The 22,806-nt window shown below is 40.7% G+C and overlaps 1 protein-coding gene across 1 annotated transcript in view; it reads left to right on the top strand.

The window, feature by feature from the left end:
* LOC125397828 (uncharacterized) overlaps nucleotides 1-22,806 on the top strand; it is a 294,931-nt gene that overhangs the window by 160,739 nt on the left and 111,386 nt on the right. The window contains exon 12 of the mRNA XM_087896704.1: nucleotides 2,259-2,371. Coding sequence (XP_087752830.1) covers nucleotides 2,259-2,371 — 113 coding nt within the window. The remainder of the gene's footprint in view (nucleotides 1-2,258; nucleotides 2,372-22,806) is intronic.

Here is a 22,806-nt window from a genome sequence, read left to right as displayed (position 1 = left end):
CATCCATAGAGTCAACATCAAAATTCATACTGAGAGGACACCTGAGAGTAGTAGATACCTCGTCGCTGGCATACTGACCAAGGTTCTCAACTGGGTTTCCTCTACATGCATTCACATTTTCTAAGAATAAAAACTCTTTGTGTTGTTTGTGGTGGGGGGGGGGGGTTTATTGCTTTGATCATGAATGAGTTTCTATGATTTTGTATTTTTCAAAAATCAATGGGAAGTATGTTTAGTGTATAGATTTAAATATTTATTAAAGAAAATATAAAGGGCTCGGGAAGTTTTTGAGTTTTGGGATGTATTCATATTTTTCTTTATGACTTAAAAGCAGGAGGCTTGTTCGTGTTGCTGGAGGTAATGTGAGTGAAATGACCTAATCACTGTTTCTTGAGCATCTAGGGTGCTCTTATTGCTGTGCTAGGTTCTGTGAAAGAGCCCATGGGCTATACTAAATCCTATGTTTATCAGAAGTTTAGTTGAGGAAACAGGACAGATATCTACGGGTTAACCGAGTAGAAAGCGATGCAATGGTCCCTAGAATAAAACACTTGCATTATTTTGTAGATAAAACTGGTGAGTGTGTAAGTCGAATTAACAGATTAGATCTTGCCATCCATTTTAGCTTTCTTTTATTTTTAGTTATTAATTTTATATATAAGAGTCTTTCCTGTATGTATGTCTTTGCACCATGTGCATGCCTGCTACCCTGGGATACCTTCGAACTAGGGTCATGGATGCTTGCGAACTGTCATGTGGGTGCTGGGAATCAAATCCAGGACCTCTGGATGAACAGTCAATACTCTTAACCACGGCGTCATCTCTCCTTGCCCCGTTTCAACTTTCTATCTAGGAAGATATACTAAAACAAGAAACTCATAAAGAAGTGGGATCAACTTATAATTTAAATGGCTACAGAGACATATGGGACAATTCAAAAGTTTCAGTTTTCTCAAGAGTTTTGACACTCTTCAATTTCCTTAGGAATGGTGTAATTAAGAACACCAGTGTGAATAATCTGATCAGAAATATTTTTGTTGTTTTAAGAGCTCTGAAGGCTAAGGAAGATAAAAAGGACCACAATAAAAAGTATTCCACATTCATGGCTGTCATAACTGGATTTTGTTCTTAAAGTAATCAAACCAATCAGTTCCATATAAAAGGAATAAGCCCTGTTGGGTTCACTAGGGATTTGATGACACATTGACTCCACCTGGGTTTCCACGGTTTTTCTGGTCTCTGTAACCTGCCAACCCCAAGTCGAACTCTGCAATTGCAAAATAAACTCTTGAGTTATGCTGACACTTAGATCAGCTGAGATCAAGGAATTTCAAGAAACTGGTCCCTAACAAATGACAACCGAAAGCCTGTAGAGGAAGACAAAGGGTTTTAAAGCAACTGTTATGAATGTGACACCCAGTGTTCTACTGTTCTAGGCTCATGTTCTTCACACTACCTTTTGTGACTAGCATTTGTACTAAAATCGTCCAGGAGACTCCCGTACACAAAACAGGTAAAACTTGAGGTGATTCAGTGGAAAAGGAAGAGAGGCCCCTGCTGGGTTAGCTGTTCCCTACCCCACTTCTACCACCACAGGACTCCCAGATTGAATGACAGGTCTCTTAGACCCAACGTCATGCTGCATGCTACATGATTCTTCCAAATTCTAATGAATTTTCTTCACAGATATTGTACTGTAAGGTTACGAGAGTTGTAGGTTTCAGCATGCAGAGGTTAATGGAGACAAAGCTAGTATGTAATGGCCTGATAAGGAAGGAGCAGAAGTGGGCAGAATCTTAAGAACTCATCAAGTCCTCCTGTCTTGTTTTAGGAAACCAGCTACCTCCCCTTCTTGTGTATAGACTGCCTACACAAATCTCCTTTCAAACTCCTTTTGTGAAGAGCCGATATCAGGCACACTTCTGCATTAACTTAGACCCAAAATTCTGATGGTGTGAAATGGCATGATCATGGTTAGTTTGCCTTGTGGTTGTCAGTTGTAACAAAAATTACAGGTACCATTCAGTGTGCTTTAACACGGTGAACGCTCCGTGTTCTTGCCTTTGGGCAGTGAAGAGTTTGGTGAGAGAATAATGGGACAAGCAGGAAGAATCACTGACTTGTTTGGTAATTGGTGATTCCACTGGTCATCCTGGAGAAGACATTCCTGAATCCTTGAATATAGGTGAACATGCCATCAATTATTAATAAAATACTTCTCTCTCTCTCTTTCTCTCTTGATTGATTCTCCAAATAAGGGTGACCATTCTGTGGAGGAAAGATCTACTGTGTGGAGACCCAGAGAGCCTGAAGATTTCTCAGGTGATATATCTTACCTGGAGGAATTGGAGAAACATCGACTTTCAGTTTGGTGAGTGACTTATTCTGCCTTTTTTTTTTAACATTTTTTATTTAATTCATTGACTCCAACAAATCTCTCTTTGCCTTATTCTCATAATTTATTCAGTCAACAAAATTGATTATGTATTCATTGTAGACTACAGCATATCTACCCTGGCCTAGAGATCTTCACAGTCCAATGATAGATATGAATGTGTAGATTAGTATGTTATGATTTATGAATTTTTAAATAAAATTCACAAAGTGCCACATAGAAAAAAATGAAGACAGGATTCCTGAGAAAACTGGAGTTAAGTCTTAAAGAGGAGCCTGCAATAGGGAAATGACAGCATCGTGGTGGCAGCAGGAATGGCGGACCGAACTGGGATGTGGCTGGATGTATACCCTGGAAGCCTCAGGAGGCCATAACTATTGCTGTTACCTCTAACTTGTTTCATGCTATGGCTGTTTGTGTATAAACGCGTGGACCAAAGGAAACAAGGTGGGACAGTCTTAGGAGTGGAGGCTCTAGAGGGAGTGGACACAGGGCTTCCTAGTGATGGCCTCATCTAAGAACCATGGCGACAGTGTGACAGAGACAGTAAACTTGGGAAAAGAGACAGGAGAGACAGTCAAGGCTGTCTGTTTTCACCACTGCTTCTCTGCTCACCCCAAGGTCCTTTCCTGAAACAGCTTTTCCATCGGGCAGTTTGTCTGCTCTATGGTTTCCTTATCAAAGTTCACCCTCCCTCTTCCACCCAGAGCTACAGGCTTGAGGTCACAACATTAACTCAAATCTCATTATCTAGTCATAAGTTCTGTAATTCTTACTGTCCTTCATTTGACTTTAGAGACCTAACCACATTTCCCCATGCTTCCTAAAAACAGCAAGACTATGTCTCCAGGCTTAAGAGTACATTGCTTTCTGTATGAAGGCCCTAATTCCCATTGAAGAGTCTGTGCTGTCGGAATGAGGGTGGGTCTTCACCTCTGTAGATTCACACTCTTATTTTTCCTTCCTGCAACTTTTGTACAAGTGCTAGTCACCATATAGCTTATGGTGACTAGCATGTCTGAAAAATTTAGCACCAAGTTCTTCTGACAGACCAAGATGTAGCTGGACAACTGAACTTGGAGAAACTTTCTCTCTCTCTCTCCTTCCTTTCTTCCTTCCTTTTTTCTTTCTTTTCTTTCCTTCTTCCTTCCTTCCTTCCTTCCTTTTTTCTTTCTTTCTTTTCTTCCTCCCTCCCTCCCTTTCTTTCTCCTTCTCCCCCTCCCTCCTTCCTTTGTTTCTTTTGTTCTTGTTTGTTTTTCAAGACGGAGTTTCTCTGTGTAACCACCCTGGTTGTTCTGGAACTAGCTCTTGTAGACCAGGCTGCCTCAAACTCACAAAGATGCGCCTGCCTCTGCCTGAGAGTCCTGGTTTTAAAGGCGTGCTCTACCACTGCCCAATGGAGAAACACTTTCTTAAGTAACTCCGCTTGAATAGCGTACCCCTCAGCTCTCCTTCTTCTCTTACTTTGTTTTCAAAAGAAACCCTTTTAAGTGCATTTCCATTTTTACACACTGGAGCTTTGGATGAGCACGGTTTTAGCCTTTTTCCGTTTGATGATGCTAGTTTCTAAGAGTTACAGAGGCAAGGCTTACATTTGCTTTTTATGTAACTTCAATTTTCTTTTTATTTCTTTCTTATCTGAACTACTCAGAACTACTCACATGTTTCTGAGCTACTTTGAGCTCACTGTAAATTTGACTGAAAGCAGAAAGCAGTGGCCCTGCCACACCCTTAGTGGTATGCTGTCTTGAAATTTTGTCTGGTCTGTATATTACTCCATTATCTTTTAACTCAGCCTCACTCAAATGTCCAGAACAAGGGCAAGGCATATAGCTAGAATCTTTGCCAGACTGTAGCATGAATTGACTGAAGTCGCAATCCTGGTAGAGTCCTTGTTTGCATCTGAAGCCCTGTAAGTCCACTCTTTACTGTCTGTTTCTCTCTCAGCATTCTAGACTTCCTCACTTTTACCAGAAGAGTGTGTTAAGCTCCAGCACTTCCCTAGCCAGAGGAGCTCAACTCTTCCACATGCGTCTTCTATACTGTTTCTGAACGCTTACAGAGGACAGGGTCAGATGTGCCCCTGCAGGAGTCCCACTTCTTGGCACCAGTTTACAGCATTTGATTCCTTCCTTTTGCTGTGACAAAATATCTGATGGAAGAGATAGGGGGAACGGTTCGTCTCGCTTCATGCACCATGATCAGTGAGATATGGGCACGTAATTAAAAATACTATCTCACTGTCCAACATAAGTTACAGGGGCAGACAGGGTGAGGACTATACCTCCTGATGCAAGAATTGGAAAGGCGCCTTTGCAAGTGAGCAGGCTGGCAAGGAAACACTGTGCAGTTGTCTTGGAGACTTGATCTACCTCATTCAGTTTACTGATTCCTAGATGGGAATATCCTGTCATTGGGGTCAGTAGTTGTTGCTAGATGAGCTTTGTAGATAGATCAGCCTGGGTGTGAAATCCTGTTCTGCCCCACCGTGGATGCTTAGAAGGTGTGTTTAGGCTTCTGTACCTGTCCTCTCTTCATTGAGCACGTCTGATAACTTGCCGCTACGGGCCTTTGGTTACTGCGAGAGCTGAATGAAGACAGGACGACATAGATTCTTAACACGGGAAAGTATTGTCAGGAGCATTTCACAGAAGGACCCCATCTGAAAGTTAAATTAGAGGACTGTTAAGCTAAATGCTTGGTTCCTAGCTTGTGGGTGTCTAGAGGCAGGGTGGTGGAACCTTAGAAGGCAGGACAAGTGGAAGGGAGTTAGGTCTCTAGATGCATGTCCTAGAAGGCGAGGTTGGGACCAAGGCTCTTGCTTGTCCCTTTTTGGATTCTAGCCATCACGAGGTCAGGAGCCACATGATCTGCCCTCTGTCATGAAATCCTGCACTGACACAGTCCCGAAACAAGAGCTCCACAGAAGCGTGAAGTGTAAGCTTTGAAGCCATAAGCCCAGACAACCCTCTCCTCTATTAAGATTGTTATCTTAGGTGGTTTGTCACTGTGACCAAACACTGACTAATACAAGGGCGTAGGTTATTCAGGATGCTTTGTCCTTGTCCATAGCTGGCTTCCGTCTTTGTTTGCTGGATGCGCTAAGCACTGGATGACACCAGGGCTTTTGTACTTCATTCCTTCTTTATCTGAAATGGCCCCTCACTTTCCAGTGCTATGGTTAGTATGTTTGAGAGGTTTCACCATCCGTTTTCTTTTCCATGAGAGCCAATGCCTGTTGATTATACATAGAAATAGATTCTCCCTCTAGTCTGCTTATTTTTTTCTTATCACTCTGTTTCCTTTACAAATTTATCACAACTTAAAATTATTTTTTCTGTTTATTTGTTTATTTCTGCTCTCTCACCTTGCAGCAAAGCAGCAGGTAGAAGTCCCTCTGAGCTGCTTATGGCTGGGTCTTCAGGCTCAGTACAAGCTCTATAGTTTAATCTGATCAGTACATGTTTGTTGAGCAAATAGAATGATAGACAAGCGACCATTTTCCCTCAACCTCTCACCCTGTTGGCTGTCACGTCAATTAACTTGCTTCCGTTCATTTTCTTTTCTAGAAATTGCTGCCACTTTTAGAAGCATTAGCTATTCTGCAGATTTTATTTTTAACCAGACCTGAGGTTATGGGGGCTGCTGACACCTCTGTAAAATTCTGTTTTCACAATCTGAGTCTGGGATACAATCTGGATAATTTCCTTGATTTTATTTTAGTAGAGCTAGTAAATCATCTGCTGGTGTAGCTTTTGCCTAAACCCTCTCCAAATCCTCCTGACATACATTTAACACAGAACATTGTACTACCTGATTTCAAAGCTAAATATGACATCAGGCGGGTAGCGTGTGTCTGTGTCCCATGCCAGAAGGCTTGAATGATATTTTCTGTATGTGTGTGTCTTGAGTGCTCTGCCTCTCACTCTGATTTACTCTGATAGCACCACGTCTCCTTGGAGACCACTGATTTGGAAAATTTTGGTAGATTTCTGAAAACCTTAGTAAACCATAGCCCCCTCCTATGCCTTTCCACATATGGGCACTTGAGCTAGTCAGATGCAAATTTCATTTGTAGCTACCAGCCATTTTCATGCAGTTTTTAAGACTATTGGGCTTCTTTTTCTCAGCCAGTAAGCTAGTCAACTTATTTGCCTGTGACTGTAGCAGAGAATGTGGTGGCTGACCCCTCAGATGGCCCTGAGAGTATTGGAATCATAGGTGCAAATCCTTTGGGACACTCCCAGAAGAATCTGCATCTTACTGCCTTCCAGTGCACAAGACCTGTGCCATATTATGTTAGCACTGCTTTCCTTCATGTATATTCTTGTATGATACCTTGGTCAACATTACTTGTAGATTAGATAGATACTTTAAGATCTCCAAAAGTGCAGCCTCCCATGATTTTGTAAACTGCAACCATTTAATGAGTATCTGTGGAATTGCTAGATGAAGAATATGCTAAAAATGCTAATAATTCCAGAAGAAATTTCTGTAGAAACTTGAAGGCCTTCTGGGTTAGGGTCTCTTCTATAGTTAATGTTTGTCAAAGGGTTGGAAAGTGTAGATACTATTTCTTCCTATTATTGATCTTTCTGTCCAGAAATGTCTCCATCTTCTCATAACAGACTTGTTTACCATCTCCATTCCTATATAATCAAGGGCTGACTGACATATGCAATGATCACGTGACCATAGGGATTGGCAGGCCACCCAAAGAAGGCTCCCCCACTCTGACCTGGGGGTTTTGTTACTGAGAAATTGCTTTTCAAGGTCTTGAGATGGCAACCCTTCCATTGGCGCCACGTTTCTTCTTATTCATAGTTACTACTATGAACACTTGAAACTCAAAAATGTAAGTATTTCATCAGCTGCTATGCTTTAGACCAGGTGACATCCATAATATAAGGATAAAGGTGAGTGACAGAAACTAGAGAATAGACACAGGATAACATGGATGAAGTGATATGAATACACAGAAAAAACATGTAGTACTCCCATTCTTCTGCGTTGCCTTCCATGGTTGCAGTAACATGCAGAAGGCTATGGTCCAAAGGATATTACATGTAAGTTTCTAAAAATAAACAATGCACATGCTTTCCATTGTGTGCAAGTTAGAGCAGTGTGACATACGCTTGCACCATCTCTCCATGTCCAGCCCAAGCTATGAGTCATTGCTTGGACTGTTGTTTCCATGCTGAAATTGCCACCCACTATAATTACTTGGTCATCTCAGTAACCAGACTGACTGTCACAGAACCACAGGGCATACATTGTACAGTAGCATAGGAGTATGTACGGTGCCTGTCATTCATCTCTGTTCATCTCATCAAGCAGGCATTGTGCTATCTGACAGGATGAGATTACAGTTCAATAAAATATTTGGAGAACGAGGCTTTCTCCATATTATCTTTATTATAGTTATAAATGTTTCCCTTTGTATTGGACAGTTTTTAATACCTTACTGTTCTTAAGATATAAATTTAGCTTAGCCATGGGTAAATATACACAGGAAATCATAATGGACAAAATTTGTTCTCATCTATGGCTTTAGACATCCACTGGTGAGGGTTGTCTTAAAGCATATCCCCTTAAGCAAAGAAAGAGTCCTGTTGTATTTTAGGTTGAAAAAAACATTGTCCGTTGGGAAGCTTTCATTTAATTATTATTTTTTCTTGTGAAAGCAGGGACTATGGGGAGAACGCTTATAACGTCCATTCGGTTAATTACATAAATAACCACTCATTTGGCCATTTAAACACAAGCATGGACTCCCATTGCGTGCAGAACAAATTGGGTTCTGGGTGTCCTAATGAAGCACCTAAATCTTTATCCAGGGACTATTCTGAACAGGGAAGCCAGGGTGTGTGGTTAGTACCTCTGGATGCTGGTCTAGCCAGTGTTGAAAAGCAGCTGGTCCCACTCCGGTGACTGAGAAAAGCTAACATAGTTTCCCAAGGTATGTCACTTCCAAGTGGGGAGAAGGTTCCAGTCAAGAGGTGACCTTAAAAGGATCCCATCACTCTTCAAATGCAATGGGCGGCTAAGCAACAGGAGACTCACACACATTCAGGGCAGGAAGGGATCTGAGGAGTGTCTTAGTTCAGCCCTGTCAGTTCAACAAGTTGCACAAAGCTGGGACCTGTCGGAGTACAGTGACTTGCCTGAGGTCATAGAGCTGTTTAATGCTGGAAGTGAGCTGGATCCCACTTCCTTTTCCTGTCGATCCATCTCAATTGTACAGAACAAGCTCTCCGGAGAACAATGCCGCTCTTTTTCGAGTTTCCTGTTTTCTCTCCATTGCATAAGGCTCTGATATTTATCAATGCATTGATAAGAAAGTGCTGATTTTTGAAAAAGTTCATCTAATGGATCCCCTCGAGTCTCCTTCTGTCATGGAAGTGAGGGGCAAATGCCCAGATGCTTGCAAAAGGCATAGGTTGCCAGCCCATGCACACTAAGATCTATGTGTCTCTTTAAGAGTTTCTGTGGCTGCCCTGCGAGTGTTGTTTAGGGAAGGTGTGGTGAACTCTGTAGGAAAGCTATTGTTAATGCATGCACTACACTTTCCTTTTTATAACACACATGTGATTTGACATTGAAATAGGATGCAGATGCGGCTTTGATTGGCGTATTCCCCATTGTGCTTCTGTAAAACACCTTCACATATGGTCTGTCTCGTTCCTGAGAAATGACTTGTTTATGTCATACAAGCAGAGCAGATTGATTTTACAGTGAGTACGGAGGCTGATGAATTGTACGTTGGAGAGAAATCCTTGACTCGACAATCTAAACACTTGAAAATTAATGTTGCCTTTTGGAAAAGTCTCTCATGATATGCCCATAATCCCTCCAATGGTCTAAACAGAGCCACACCTGTAATCTCACTGAACAGAATTGTCCGGGTCCTTAAGACCACCTCAAAATACAAGTTTTCATTTTGGCTGTTAAATGTATCACGAGACCTATCAGGTCAACAACTGACAGTGCTGTCCCCAAGGAACCAAACCCCTAGATGGTTCTAGCCGTGTCTATACTGTAACCAGAATAATGCAGTCTGAGGTGGGCAGAATGTAGTATTGTTTCCTTATTTTTTAAAATGCATTTTAGATATACGATTCTTGTGCTAAGTAGCTGTCTAAAGGAGTTCTCCTCCCCCGCCCCTGCTTTCATTCAAAATTTTGCTATACAGCTTCACACCTGTGGTAATAGATGAATCACAACGACTCAGGCAGAGTGCTACACGTTGTAAATCTTTTTCACTCCCCCTCCCCCATGCATGCTTAAAACTGCCTTGTGATTGGTTTTAACTTGGAATTGAACTCATGGACCGATGCAGGCGAGGAAAATGTTTTAACCCTGAATTCCGTCTCCAGTTCACTTTTTTATTTTCCATTTTGACACTAGGCTGGCCTTGAACTTGCTGTCTCTTGGCCCAGATTCCCACGAAGCTGGGACTGTGTTTCCTTGCTATATATCAGAGTATATAATACATCCCAAGAGATTAGGCCGTGGCTCTCTCAACACTTCCCTGATATGGGTGTGCCACAGTCTGACATTTTTCCCACTATACTTTGTCACCTCCCTTCCCAGCCCCAGAGACACTTGCAGGCTTTAGGTTCTGTATATTTCTGAACTATCCTCTATTCACAAACCCCAGAGAGCCTGTGAGGAATGAAGAGGAGAAGCCACGGAGAAGAGATGCTTACCTATACCACGTTTAGAATGGTTTCAGCAGAACCAAATACCCATACAGAGCTGGGCTTGGGGGCATAGAACTACTTGGGAGACTGAGGCAAGGAAATCTGAAGGTCAGCTTACAAAGCTCATTAAAACCCAGCCAGACTAACTTATAGAAACCCTGTCTCAAAGAAAAAAGGGAGAACTAGAACCCTGGTGAGCAAGCGCAGTGGTGGAGCATTTGGCTTGCATACAGCTGGGCCTAGGTTGAGTCCCCAGCAACAGAGTGGGAAAACAAAACAACAACAACAACAACAACAACAACAAAGCTAAGTACGGACACATGTTCCTGGAATTAGTTGATCCATGAGCCACAGGCAGGTTGGTATGTATTGATTGATGTTTTTATCTTATAAGATGTGGGTGAAGTGTGGCTGACTGTGTATCTGGAAGTATCAATCTTGTTGCCTAACAGTACAGGCTCTGTAAACATAACCTAGTAAGTCAGATTAATCTGCTTTATGGATTCAACTCGGTAAAATGGGGAGTATGCAAAACCGTGAAGTTTCTCCAACTGGTTTTGCCCCAATGTTAGTAAAATGAAGATAGTAGCACACATCTATTTTTTTTTTAGTAAATTCAAAAATGTATATTAAGTCGGGAACAGTGGGCTTGGAGGTACATCTCAGGAGTACAGGGAAGGCCTCCCATGCATAAAGACCTGGGTTCTATCTTCAGCATCTCAGGGTGAAGACAATGACAGTGCATATAAGTACATAGTAAGTGCTCAGTAAACGCTACAAGTGGCAATTATTAGTAGTCAGAATTCCTTCTGTCACTCTGTTTTCTGCAACCTTCTGCTTTCTTGCCTATATTTAAGGCATTGAAACAGTGTTTCTTTTTTTTTTTAACAATAAGCAAAATATTTTGCCAGTAACCAAAAAGTCTTCCATTGGCACAGACAATGTTCATGATGGAAGATAGGGAGCTATGCTTACTATATTCTTTTTTCTGTTGGCTCATTCAGGGACATGACAGACATGTAGTTGTAAGCTCCTCGTGTCTATGGGTGAAGTTGCTCCACACAGCTCAGCCGGTCTCTGCCAGGGTCTCTGAAAGGTGTGCCTGAGGTGTTGACTGTGCTTTCATTGGGAGGATTAAGGGAAGAGGAATCCCCCTCACCCTCATTCAGATTATGAGTGAATTTTATTATCTGCAGCTGTGTGGCAGGGAGCCCCAGCGCTTTTCTAGCTGTGGCTGGGATGCTGCCTGCAGCTTCTATCAGGCCAACTGCTGTTCTACACGATATGGGCTTCTTCTGTCCAATCAATTATTCTATGTGCTGCGCGAGGCAGCCTCCCCTCAGGTGGGTCAGTTCTCTCAAATACTACGTCAGGAAGGTGAGTCCTTCCTTTTCGTTCTCAAAAGAAACATCCCAACCCCAACAACAACAACAACAAAACCCACAGACACCAAGAGCCAAAATGAGTTACCTCTTGTAAGGAAACCAGTGAATGGAGCACAAGAGAAGGTAAAAAAGAAATTGGTGGTACCTGTGTGCAGTATCAAGTTACAGAGGAATTAGGGTGAACTATACTCTAATTATTTTTATAAATTGCCTCCTCCATCTTTTCCACTTTTCACTGCTCAGAAGTCCATATAGGCTCCACCCTTGCTTCAGGGGAGGGAACCACAGAAAGCACAGAGAGCCTTCCCTTGGCATCTCAGGGGATCCGTCTATCCTACCCTAGGAAGTCAGCTTTGGCTGTTGCAGTGACTGTTTCTCTACAGGTTCTAGAATTGATGATTTCACATGGAGGATTGCAGTCCAATCTGCCTTTTTGTCCTATGCACAGACCTGAGGCTGGAATTCCCTTGTTGGTCTCTGATGATCCAAGTGCATAATCCATACACTCCTTCTTCCTCCTAGAATGCCTTTCAGCTTCACCCTTCTTTCCTGGTGCCTTGATTATATTGACCATAGTCTCTCTATCCTTCATCTACCCATATCTACTCTCTTTTCCTTGAACATTTTGATTCTACTTTTATAAGCATTGCTTCCCTCCTTTTTAGAAGCTAAGCTGCTTGCCTATTTTCTGTCATGCCATTGAATTTTAAGGAACTTACTGAAAAGATATCCCCTAACACAACCTGCCTCTCTCTGATCAATATATATTTGTATATGTACAAAGCTATGATGGCTCTGATAAACGGTCTCACTTCTTAGACCCCATAATATACTAGAAAAAAGGATTGATAAGAGAAATCACAATACGTTTGCCCTTATCTGCTTCCTTATAAATAGTATAAGAAATGGTATGAAATTTAGTTGCTGCTAACATTCAAAGCTTTTATCTCTTTGATTTCCTTCATGTGTAAAAGTAAGAGTTATACACTCTAGGTTGGTCCTCAGTATCCACCTTATTTCTATATTTATTTATTTTTGTTTATTTTACAGATTCTAAACTTTTTATGTATGTATGTGTATATGTATGTGTGTATGCATGCATTATATTGATAAGAATGGGATGGCATGTGTGTAAGAATGGAATTGCATGTGTGTAAGAATGGGATAGCAAGAGTGCAGAATGGTATGATATGTGTAAGAAGGAAGGCATGTGTATGAGAATGGGATGGCATGTGTGTAAGACGGATGGCATGTGTGTAAGAATGGGATAGCATGTGTGTGAAGGACAGAGAACAAGCCATTGAGTCAGCTCTCTCTTTCCATCATTTGGACTCAGGAATGAGCTTGGGATTTCAGACTTAGTGAGCCATGACATTGGCCTCTCTTTCATATTTCTTATCACTGATGCTGTCTGCAATGATGTGATGGATAGAAGTCTATCATTCAATATGAGTGGTCAGGGACTTGATCCTAGTCACTGAGATGTGGGAAAGTACCACCTTGTGCTTCTTCCCTCTTAAGAAAGAAGAATGCTTCTTTGACCCTTCTCATTTCTCCTCAATCAGGTCACTGTGATAGGTTAGGATACTGGGAGCTGTTGTGGGCATCGTGTATTAGATGAGGAAATAAACAGGAGAGTGGTCAACCCAGTGGTCCACCTTGTCGTATCGAGTTTGTATTTCTCAACTCCTTTCACTTGCTTAGACGTTCTAATATATGAGATAATGAAAAGAATGGTTGTTTAAAATTCTCAGATAAGTATTTAGTTACTAGTAGCCGGAAAGTGTGTTGTTGAGGCAATGAGCCTATATAAATGTGTTCCTGGTGCAGTGTGTGCTTATATACAAGGATTGTTTTTTCATTCAGTGTTTGACAGGTTTGAGTTGTGTCTCATCTTCTGGATGCATCATATAGCAATAATTGCAATTTTGTCCAAGACTCACTAAAACATAGTTTGTCGATACTTGTTTTTTAGTCTGTCTTGGAAAATGAGCACAGTGTGTTTAAGGACACCCTTCTCTATAGACACCACACCGATTCAGTCGGGAAGAGGGAGAATGAGGTGAACAGAATTAATTTAGTCAACTGTCTGGAAACCTAACATGGCATTAGTGATAAGATTTAAATATCCTGGAACTTCAGCTTGGGTCCGTCCAAACTCAAGCTGCGTGATTTAAATGATGAAAGGGCAAAGCTGGGCACAAAGCAATGTAGGAATTTATTTGATGCAAAAACTCAAATGACCAGTAAAACAGATAATGTACTGTTGTAATAGTTTGTAAACAGCATCAAGAAAACAATTGAGTGGGTGTATTTGGAGCTTCAAGCATTGTAAATTCTTTCACTCTCATATACTTTATGCCTTCTTTAATAAACTGGAGAGTCTTGGGCCAGCTTCATCGGTGACGGTAGGTGGTCATTCATTTCACAATCCACTAACTTTCATGATTATTCAGTATTTTATGTTACCTAAACAGCTTCGGATTTTGTCTTACTCAAATTGTAATATGGCAATAGCTTATATGATTTCAGAATCATTAATTCAATGGGTGTTTTCAGCGCATGGAAGTTACTCCCTCATCTCTTCAAAACAAGCACAAACCTAAGGATTTTAAGAGCAACAAGGACACATAAACACATCTAAAGTATATATAGGTGGTACTTTTATCTACTGAGTCATGGCGAGGAGTTCTAAGTGCACAGAAAAATCAAGAAAGTTTCATGTTCTCTTTAGGGAGACAAATGTACAGCTACCTTGAGTTTATCTATAGTTTAACAACTGAAATCTTATATAATATGGAACAAACAATAAAGCTGGGTTATTTACATTTTTTGAAACTTCTTATTTTAAGTTTTTTTTTGGCATGAAGTTTACAGAAAATTTTCAAAGATGTACTGTCAGTATTGTATGGTATTTTACTTGATCTCCTCCCCTTCCCTTCTGCTATAGTCCTCACCATCTAAAACTTGAGAGCCATTGACAGCCTCTGCACAGCTGTCACAGTCTGCATTGTGATGTGGGAGTCCCCTCTGTGTGCTGTGGTTACCATTAATGAATAAAGAAATTGCCTTGGCCTGTTGATAGGGCAGAACTTCGTAGGCAGGGAGGACTGGACTGAATGCTGGGAGAAAGAAGGGTGGAGTCAGGGGATGCCATGCATCTATGGCTGGAGGTTGACGTGCTGAAACTTTACTGGTAGGCCACAACCTCATGGTGGTACATAGATTAATAGAAATGGCTTAAATTAAGATGTAAGAGTTAGCCAATAAGAAGCTAGAGCTAATGGGTAAAGCAGTCATTTAATTAATACAGTTTCTGTGTGGTTATTTCAAGGCTGAGCAGCCAGGAACTAACTAGCGGCCTCCTCCAACAACATCTGTGTGAACACTTGTCTGTATTTTGTATTCTGTATACTATATACTGTATCAGTGTGAACACTTGTCTGCATTTTATATTCTGTATATTGTATACTATATCAGTTTGAACACTCTTGAACTTGTCTCACTTATTAATTTTTAGGACCATCCAATTCATCTTGAAAAATTTTGATCTATGATTTTAGTTTTTAAATGATTAGTATTACATTTGCTCACTAAAACCTCAAGTGAAAGCAAGCCGTTGCTCTGGTATTAATTCTATGTATGTATATTTTAACTGTGCATCTACCCCATGTCAGGATATAACATTTTAAACACCACTTAGGTCATCAGAATTTCAATATTTCTCATCGTAGTCTTGATTCACACATTAGTAACTAGATATTTAACGCTAGTGGTGCACAGCATCACATAGAAGTGTTCCAAACAGCAATGCATTGGTTCACAACATTACAATAATGATGTCTTCATTAATGGGAGTTTTCAATTATGTGGTCTGTCCTTGACCATAATATTGTGACAAGGTGTATGAGGGGAATTTACAGGATTTGGAATTGACTTAAACAGGGTTTCTATTGTTTTTAATCTTGGTCATGAAACACCATGACCAGGGATTTTTTTGGCTTACACTTCCATATCACTGTTCATCATCAAAGGAAGTCATGACAAGAACTCAAACAGAGAAGGAACCTGGAGGCAGGAGGTGATGCAGAGTTCATGGAGGGGTGCTGTTTACTGACTTGTTCTTAATGCATTGCTCAGCCTGCTTTCTTATAGAACCCAAGGCCCCACCTACAATGGCCTGGGCCCTCCCTTATCAATTGCTAAATAAGAAAATGCCCTCTTGGCTTGCCTAGAGCCTCATCTTATGTAGGCATTTTCACAGTTGAGGTTTCCTCCTCTCAGATGACTTTAGCCAGTGTCAAGGTGACATAAAATTATATAACATAAAGATAGTCACAATTTTTCATCTTTGGCATGACAATATGATGTCCTACATGTGCCTTTTTTTCCCTACATGTGCCTTTAGGTCCTACATCTCTCCATGCTTGAGAAAGAGTGTTCATTAAGAGGCCAGTTGCTCACTGATGTCCATTTTATAACTATCAAAACCCAGATGCGATGTTATAGCCCCTCATCACCTCATGACACTCAGGGGCTTTCCTAGCTAGAATATCTTTCTCACAGTCTGGTTCAAACTTTACTGAAATTTCGCACAGGAAGAAATTACCTCCTGAATCCTTGATAAGCCTGGCATCATTTCAAACGCAGCTGTATAACCAACCCAGAAGTCAACACCAGAGAAATGGATGAGGAAAACATGTTATGTATGTACAGTGGCATTTTTAATAGAAGAATGCAGTCATCTTGTTTGCAGGAAAACTGATACAACTGGATGTAGTCATATGAAGTGACTTAATCAATCTTAGGAAGGCAAATGTTGCATTTTTTCTCATTTCTGGTTCCTAGGTTATACATAGATGCATAAAGTCATGCATGTGCATAGGATATAAAAGTAGAAGTAAAACTGGATAGAAATGGAAATTAGCAGGATGTGGTTAGGGAAGAAAACATAGCATAGGATGATTTGAGGGGAATATGCCCAACATATACATTTATTTTAACTTAATAAAAGGCTGTGAGAATATAAGCACAAAAATTCTTCTTCCCTCATGTCGATAAGAACTTACACTAATGGTTCCTAGTTTTCTTCTGTGCACTGATTGTTTCCAGCATTCAATGCACTAGAATGTGGGTGCAAACCTCTGTACATCTGACTGCAATGAGAAGACATTCTGTTATCAATCCACTTCAGAAATCTCAAGGAAATTTCTTATGCCCTCCCATGTGCCTGTGGTACATGTGTCTTTGAAGAAACATTCCTCTCCACACTGCTTACCTTTGAGAAAGCAGTGGGTCTCCAAGTCTAACTAGGTCCTCAGTTTTCTATGTCATGTCCTTGTAACATCCCTACCAGACAGCACTCTTCTGGTGGGCACATAATTATAATGACTGCTTTATGACTTCCAAATGCAGAAAATGAGTGTTTAGACTATGTGACAGGCATTAATTGTAAGCATCCAGGGGAGTTAGTTTGCTGACAGGCCCTGTGAGCCATGTAATACAAACTTGCAGGAGGCAACGCTATGAATTGTGGGAAGACCTCAGAAATGGGACACCTTCACTGGAGCATAGGCAAGAGTTTCTTCTTCTTCTTCTTCTTCTTCTTCTTCTTCTTCTTCTTCTTCTTCTTCTTCTTCTTCTTCTTCTTCTTCTTCTCCTTCTCCTTCTCCTTCTCCTTCTCCTTCTCCTTCTCCTTCTCCTTCTCCTTCTCCTTCTCCTTCTCCTTCTCCTTCTCCTTCTCCTTCTCCTTCTTCTTCTTGAATCCTTCTTTGTTCCCCGTGGACCTAAAACAGGAGAATTCAGCTCAATAAGAGTAAATTTTACATTTATTCTTATCTTGGGTCCCTTTTTGATCCTGGCTGATAGATTGGAGCTAGGGGAATAACTGGAAAATAGTGAATCTTGAGCTATCTTAAATTAAAATCACTCGGGGATTTCTCGGGCTTCAGCAGTCTCCTCTAGATAATTCAGTTTATGGATTTGGGGAAGGAGACTTTTATTCTTATGTTAAATTTGATTTCTCATCTTTCAACTCAGCCCTACCCCCACCAAATCTGTTAGCTTTAATTTTACCTCTAAGCAAATATCTGTTTGAGGAGTTTGGAACCAGTTTTCACTTATTCTGGTATCCTGCCTTGAGACATAAATCAACACCCATTGTTGCCCCTCCCCTTCATTGCATCTCACCTCCCCCTCTGCTCCTTGGATGTTAATCAATAACAATTCTCTATCTACTTATTTCTTTTCAGGCACATGCCATCTTCCCCTGTCTTGTACAATTATCCATATAACAGTGTTATCATATAATTAATTATCTCACAAGGGCTGCATTGTGTCTCTGCCTCTTTTTTTCCCTTCCTTTACTTAAAATATCATCTATCAGCAGAGACTCATATCTAAACATCTCCTGAGTTCTGGGCTTAGCTCAACTTCCAGGACTTCAAAATCAAAAGATACAGATCCTAAATTTACCAACCTCCCTTGGTACCCAAGGCTTTCCACTAATCTGACAGCCACGGCATCTTCACACACAGTCTCTGCTATGCCATTCACTTAAGAACTGGGGATAATTTTGCAATATTCTCTCTTTTTTAATATGTAGTTATTGATTGATTTCAAAATGCATTTGTTAGTTACCTATAAGTGTGTTGGGTTCCAGAGCTAGAAAGATGTATAAAATGATTATTTGTCTTTGCAATGTGTTTTGAATTATGTATCACTATACATAATGCTCTTTATTTCACATAGGATGTCATAAAAAGTGTGAATATATAGACATCATTCTGTTCCTTGTGCCTTCAACTCAGTGTTATGACTTTATGTTTATCTTGTTTATGTATAAGATTTTATAACTAATAGCATAAATCATGTTGTAGGCCAATAGATAGCTCAATGTTAGTTTTCTCTTTTGGTGGGGAGTAGACTATTTCCAGTTGGACTATCAGAAACAGTATCAAATAGGACACACATGTCCATGGCGCTTTCTGAGAAGGTCTCTGAAATATATACTAATACAAGGGGTTGCTGGACACTAATGGATAAATGTACTTTGTTTGTCACAAGATTTCACATTACTCAGGATGATCTTAAATCTAATGTGTAATGGAGGATGACCTTGAACTGCTGATCCCATGGCATCTGCTTCCCAAGTTCTGGGAGTATAGACATTTGCCACCGCACGCCTGGCCTTACAACTGGTATTTGACTGAGGAGTACAGGAAGACTCTGCTCTCAACAGATTCTCTGTGCTCCAGTGTCTGGTCTTCTAATGTGATACACTTCAATTGGCATCTCATTATTGGTTCCTTCCTTCCTTCCTTCCTTCCTTCCTTCCTTCCTTCCTTCCTTCCTTCCTTCCTTCCTTCCTTCCTTCTTTCCTTCCCTCCTTCCCTCTGTCCCTTCCTCCCTCTCTCCCTCCCTCTCTCCTTTTTTCATTCATTTCTTCCTTCTTCTCTTTCTTTTGATTTTTTGGTGTTTTGAAACAGGGTTTCTCTCTGTGGTCCTACTCATTATGTAGACCAGACTGGCCTCAAATTCACATAAATTTTCCTGTCTCTGCATCAGAGTGCTAGATTAAAGGTGGGTACCACCATACCCATCCTTTCTATTTTTGCTTTAATTTGTAGTAATAACAAGTTGGAACAGTGACTTTGTGAACTTGCTGTTATTTGATCTTCATCTCTGAGGACCTTGCCTACTTATCTTTGTCATTGTATATGGAATTTGGGGCATTTATTTGCTAATGTATATATATGTGTGTGTGTGTGTGTGTGTGTGTGTGTGTGTGTGTGTGTGTGTGTTATACTTTTTTCTTTACCTTGTGTTAGATTTTGGCATGTTTTTCTGATGTATTATCTGTCCACTCAGTACCTTTTCTCAGACACCTGTCTGCTAGTTTTTTTATGTGTGAACTGTATTAAGTTGAAATCTTTAATTATGTTCCCAAATTACTTGTTGTATCACCTATGGTTTGTGGGGTTTTTTTTGAGTTATGTTAAAATATTTCCTGCACCCTTCACATAATGATATTCTGTTTTATTTTCTTTTTTCTGGTTTATGATGTCATTTACTTTATATATCTAATTAGAGTTCACTTAACCTAGCTTAACTTTGTGAGTTACCCACACAGAAAGCCAATTTACCCTCTTCTGTCCCCTAAAATTGTCTTTTATCTATTAAGAAATGAAGAAATTGGAGAAGTATAAACCATTTGCTTGAAGACAATAGCAAGTAAGAGAGCTGGGCTTGTCAGGGAAGCTTCCACGCCTCAGAATTTCCAAGTGGCCTTTCCCTTCTCCCATATCAGTCCCCAGTTGCGTGTTGATTTCCTTGCAGGCTGAAGCTGTGCACTGTCATGGCTTTGTGCACAGCATCACCGGGGACAAGGACAACAATTGCAGTTGTTCCCTGGGTAAGTGCTGGAGTTTCAGGGTCCCATTCTCTCACTCTGTGTCCTTTTACCCTCTGTAGCTCACCATCAAAAGTTGTGGAATTGCCTTTTCATCCGTTCAGCTGACAGGCCTCTTTCCCAATGTTCTGCCATTTGATTAGATTGGCCTCAACATCTGAGGGCTGGGTATGGTCCAGGGCTCACTGTTAGAGATTCGACACCATCATTTCACTTGGAGAGGGGGTCTTTTAGCGGCTTTCATGGATTAGGTCCAGTAACTAACAGGAACAGCAATGCAGGGTTTGAATCTGGGACACATTAAGGTAATTGTGTGGACATAACAGCTTTGGAGACGTGGATTTTCATGTCTGTCTTGATGCTGCATCCTTGCCATGTCCTGAGCAACAAGCTTGCTGATGATCTGCTCACAAACTTAATGAGAGCCGCTGTCTCCTTATCCAAATGTGCATTGCTGGAATGAGTAGTATGGAGGAAATTCAGCTCCCAATATTGGTCTTCTGCCATGGATGACGGTATTTGGATGCCTCTGTAAGTTTTCCAGGTGTTGGCCATGTCTGACCTAACTTTGTGCCAGCTCATAATGCAATGTGGCTCCAGTAGGGGAACTATCAAGCCATCTCTGAGTCAGTTTGCTCGTGTACTTCAGCCAACCGTCGACATTTGTCGGGAAGACTGCCTTCGAGTGATGCTTGCCTATCTAATGTGAAAGAACAAAGCTGTCTATGAGAACGGCGTTTAATTTTCATGATGATGCCTTAAGCTTTGATTGAGTTGCTAGTTGGGAGCAGAGCATGGAAAACGAATCAAGCAAACCAAAGCATCAGATCAAGTCCATATGACTTTGTGTAATGATGGAATCCAGCTCCAAAAGCTTGGAGAAATGTTGATTCAGACTGAGATGGCAGAGGATAAGGAGCAACTGGGGACTAATGAGATTTGTCTGACTAAGAAAGTCTGGAACTGGTTGTTGCAAAAGGAAGGTCATTCTTTTATGTGTGAATTTAGCACACACCTCTTTAAGGACACCGAGATAGTCTAGATCCTGATACAAAATGCATCAGAGAAATCCCATGGCAGTTTATTCCAGGCTTCATTATTTACAGGTACAACCAGACTGTAATTGTGAAAACTAGAAGTTAGCGGGGGTGACTTACCTAATAACTGCAAAATTTGGGAACGAGTTCCAGGCCTTCTAATTCTATCATGTGCTCTCAGCAAAGACAGGCAACTGAAACATAAAGAAACTACGGGGGTGGGTAATAGCATTTGCTCACTGAAGAGACTAAAAGGGGATACTGATTCCATGAGGCAGCAAAAGAAGGGTTTAGCTTAGTAAGAAATAGTTCTAAAGAGCTTGAGAGATGGCTCAGCAGTTAAGAGTCCTTGTGACTCTTGTGGCAGGCTCAGGCTCAGTTGCCAGCAGCTGCACAGTGACTCACAATAATCTATAACAACAGTTCCAGGGGATCCAGCACCCTCTTCTGACCTCTGCAGATACAAGACATATAAGTGGTACACTTATATGCATCCAGGCAAAACTCACATGACCAAAAATAAAATAAATACACCTAATTTTTTTTAATAAACAGTTGTAAACCTTTGGGGAAGGAGATGCAATATTATACTCTATTTCTGGCCGAATGAAACAGTATCTTCTGGAACATGGCAGGACCACTGCACCCATTAACTCAGAATGTCTGTAGTTGCCTACGCAGATTTGCACAAGATAGGCATGTTGACAATCCAGCTTTGATGGGGGAAGGGCATTCAAAGTCCTCACCTCTAGCTGAGAAACTCCTGATGGCTGATGGTTGCTGGGAAAGAATCACTTTTCCGTAGGGACATGGTTCCTGACAGCTTGATCATGCTCCAGTGGGTGTTCCCCACCCTTGTGTATATATATGATAATCACTAATTAGACTCAATGAGCTTTGTACATGTAAAGAAGATGTGAAGTTGGGAGGGAGTGTGGGGTAGAACCCGGAAGATTTGGAGGAGTGAACAGTATATGTGTGTGAAATTCTCAAAGAATAAATAAAAATATATTAAAAGAGAAAAAGATTGTGTGCTTGTGTAAAAATGCCCTATTGATCCCCGTTCTTATGTATAATTAATACATGCTAATAAAATAATAAAAATGCTTATAGAAGGTAGAATAGAGAATAAAGCTCAGAAATACTGTTTACACCAAGCGTGGGCTCATCTTTGTTGCTGCTTCATGCTATTTCAATCCTCCCACTTCTAGAACAGAATTAGTTGTTGGGTTGGTCAAGGACCCCCCCCCCCAGCCAAAGAACTTGTAAGAATGAATAAGTCCTAAGTTTAGAAAGCTAGGTTTAAAAAGCCTTGAGCAAACTATATGCTTTAATTCTTCATCTAGTTAATTTTGCATAAGTATATTTTTGAATGACTTCCTCAGAGTACTTGGATACAGATTTAATAGAATAAATACTGTTATCACATCAACATGCACTATTTCCTTTCAAGAACTAAAACCATCATCAAACCTCAGAGTTGAAAATGATACTTAAACCAAACATTTGAAACCACACGTTGAACAAAACACATTATACTTCACGTAGACCAACTATAATTATGAAAAACATAAGGTTTAACTCACAATTGCCTTTGGTTTGAGGTGGTTTTACTCTTCTGTTCTTTTCTGGGATGTTGCTTAGAGATGTTTTAATCCAGAAATATGACTTGGCTTTAGTGGTGAGGACTACAAGTTATGTGATTTATTATTTGGGTCCACATCTCAGCTTTATCATTTAATAGTATTCTTGAGCAAATTTGACCACTCTTTGTCTCAGTTTCCCGAGGCACAATGACAGCATCTCTCATAGGGATATGGTAACAATTAAATGAATTTCTGTAAACAGTGCATATGGAGAGGTGTCTGGCACAAAG

Source organism: Myodes glareolus, chromosome 14 (genome assembly GCF_982192425.1).
Source record: "Myodes glareolus chromosome 14, mMyoGla1.1, whole genome shotgun sequence".
In the NCBI taxonomy this organism is placed as follows: domain Eukaryota; kingdom Metazoa; phylum Chordata; class Mammalia; order Rodentia; family Cricetidae; genus Myodes; species Myodes glareolus.
This window is presented reverse-complemented; position numbering and strand designations above follow the sequence as displayed.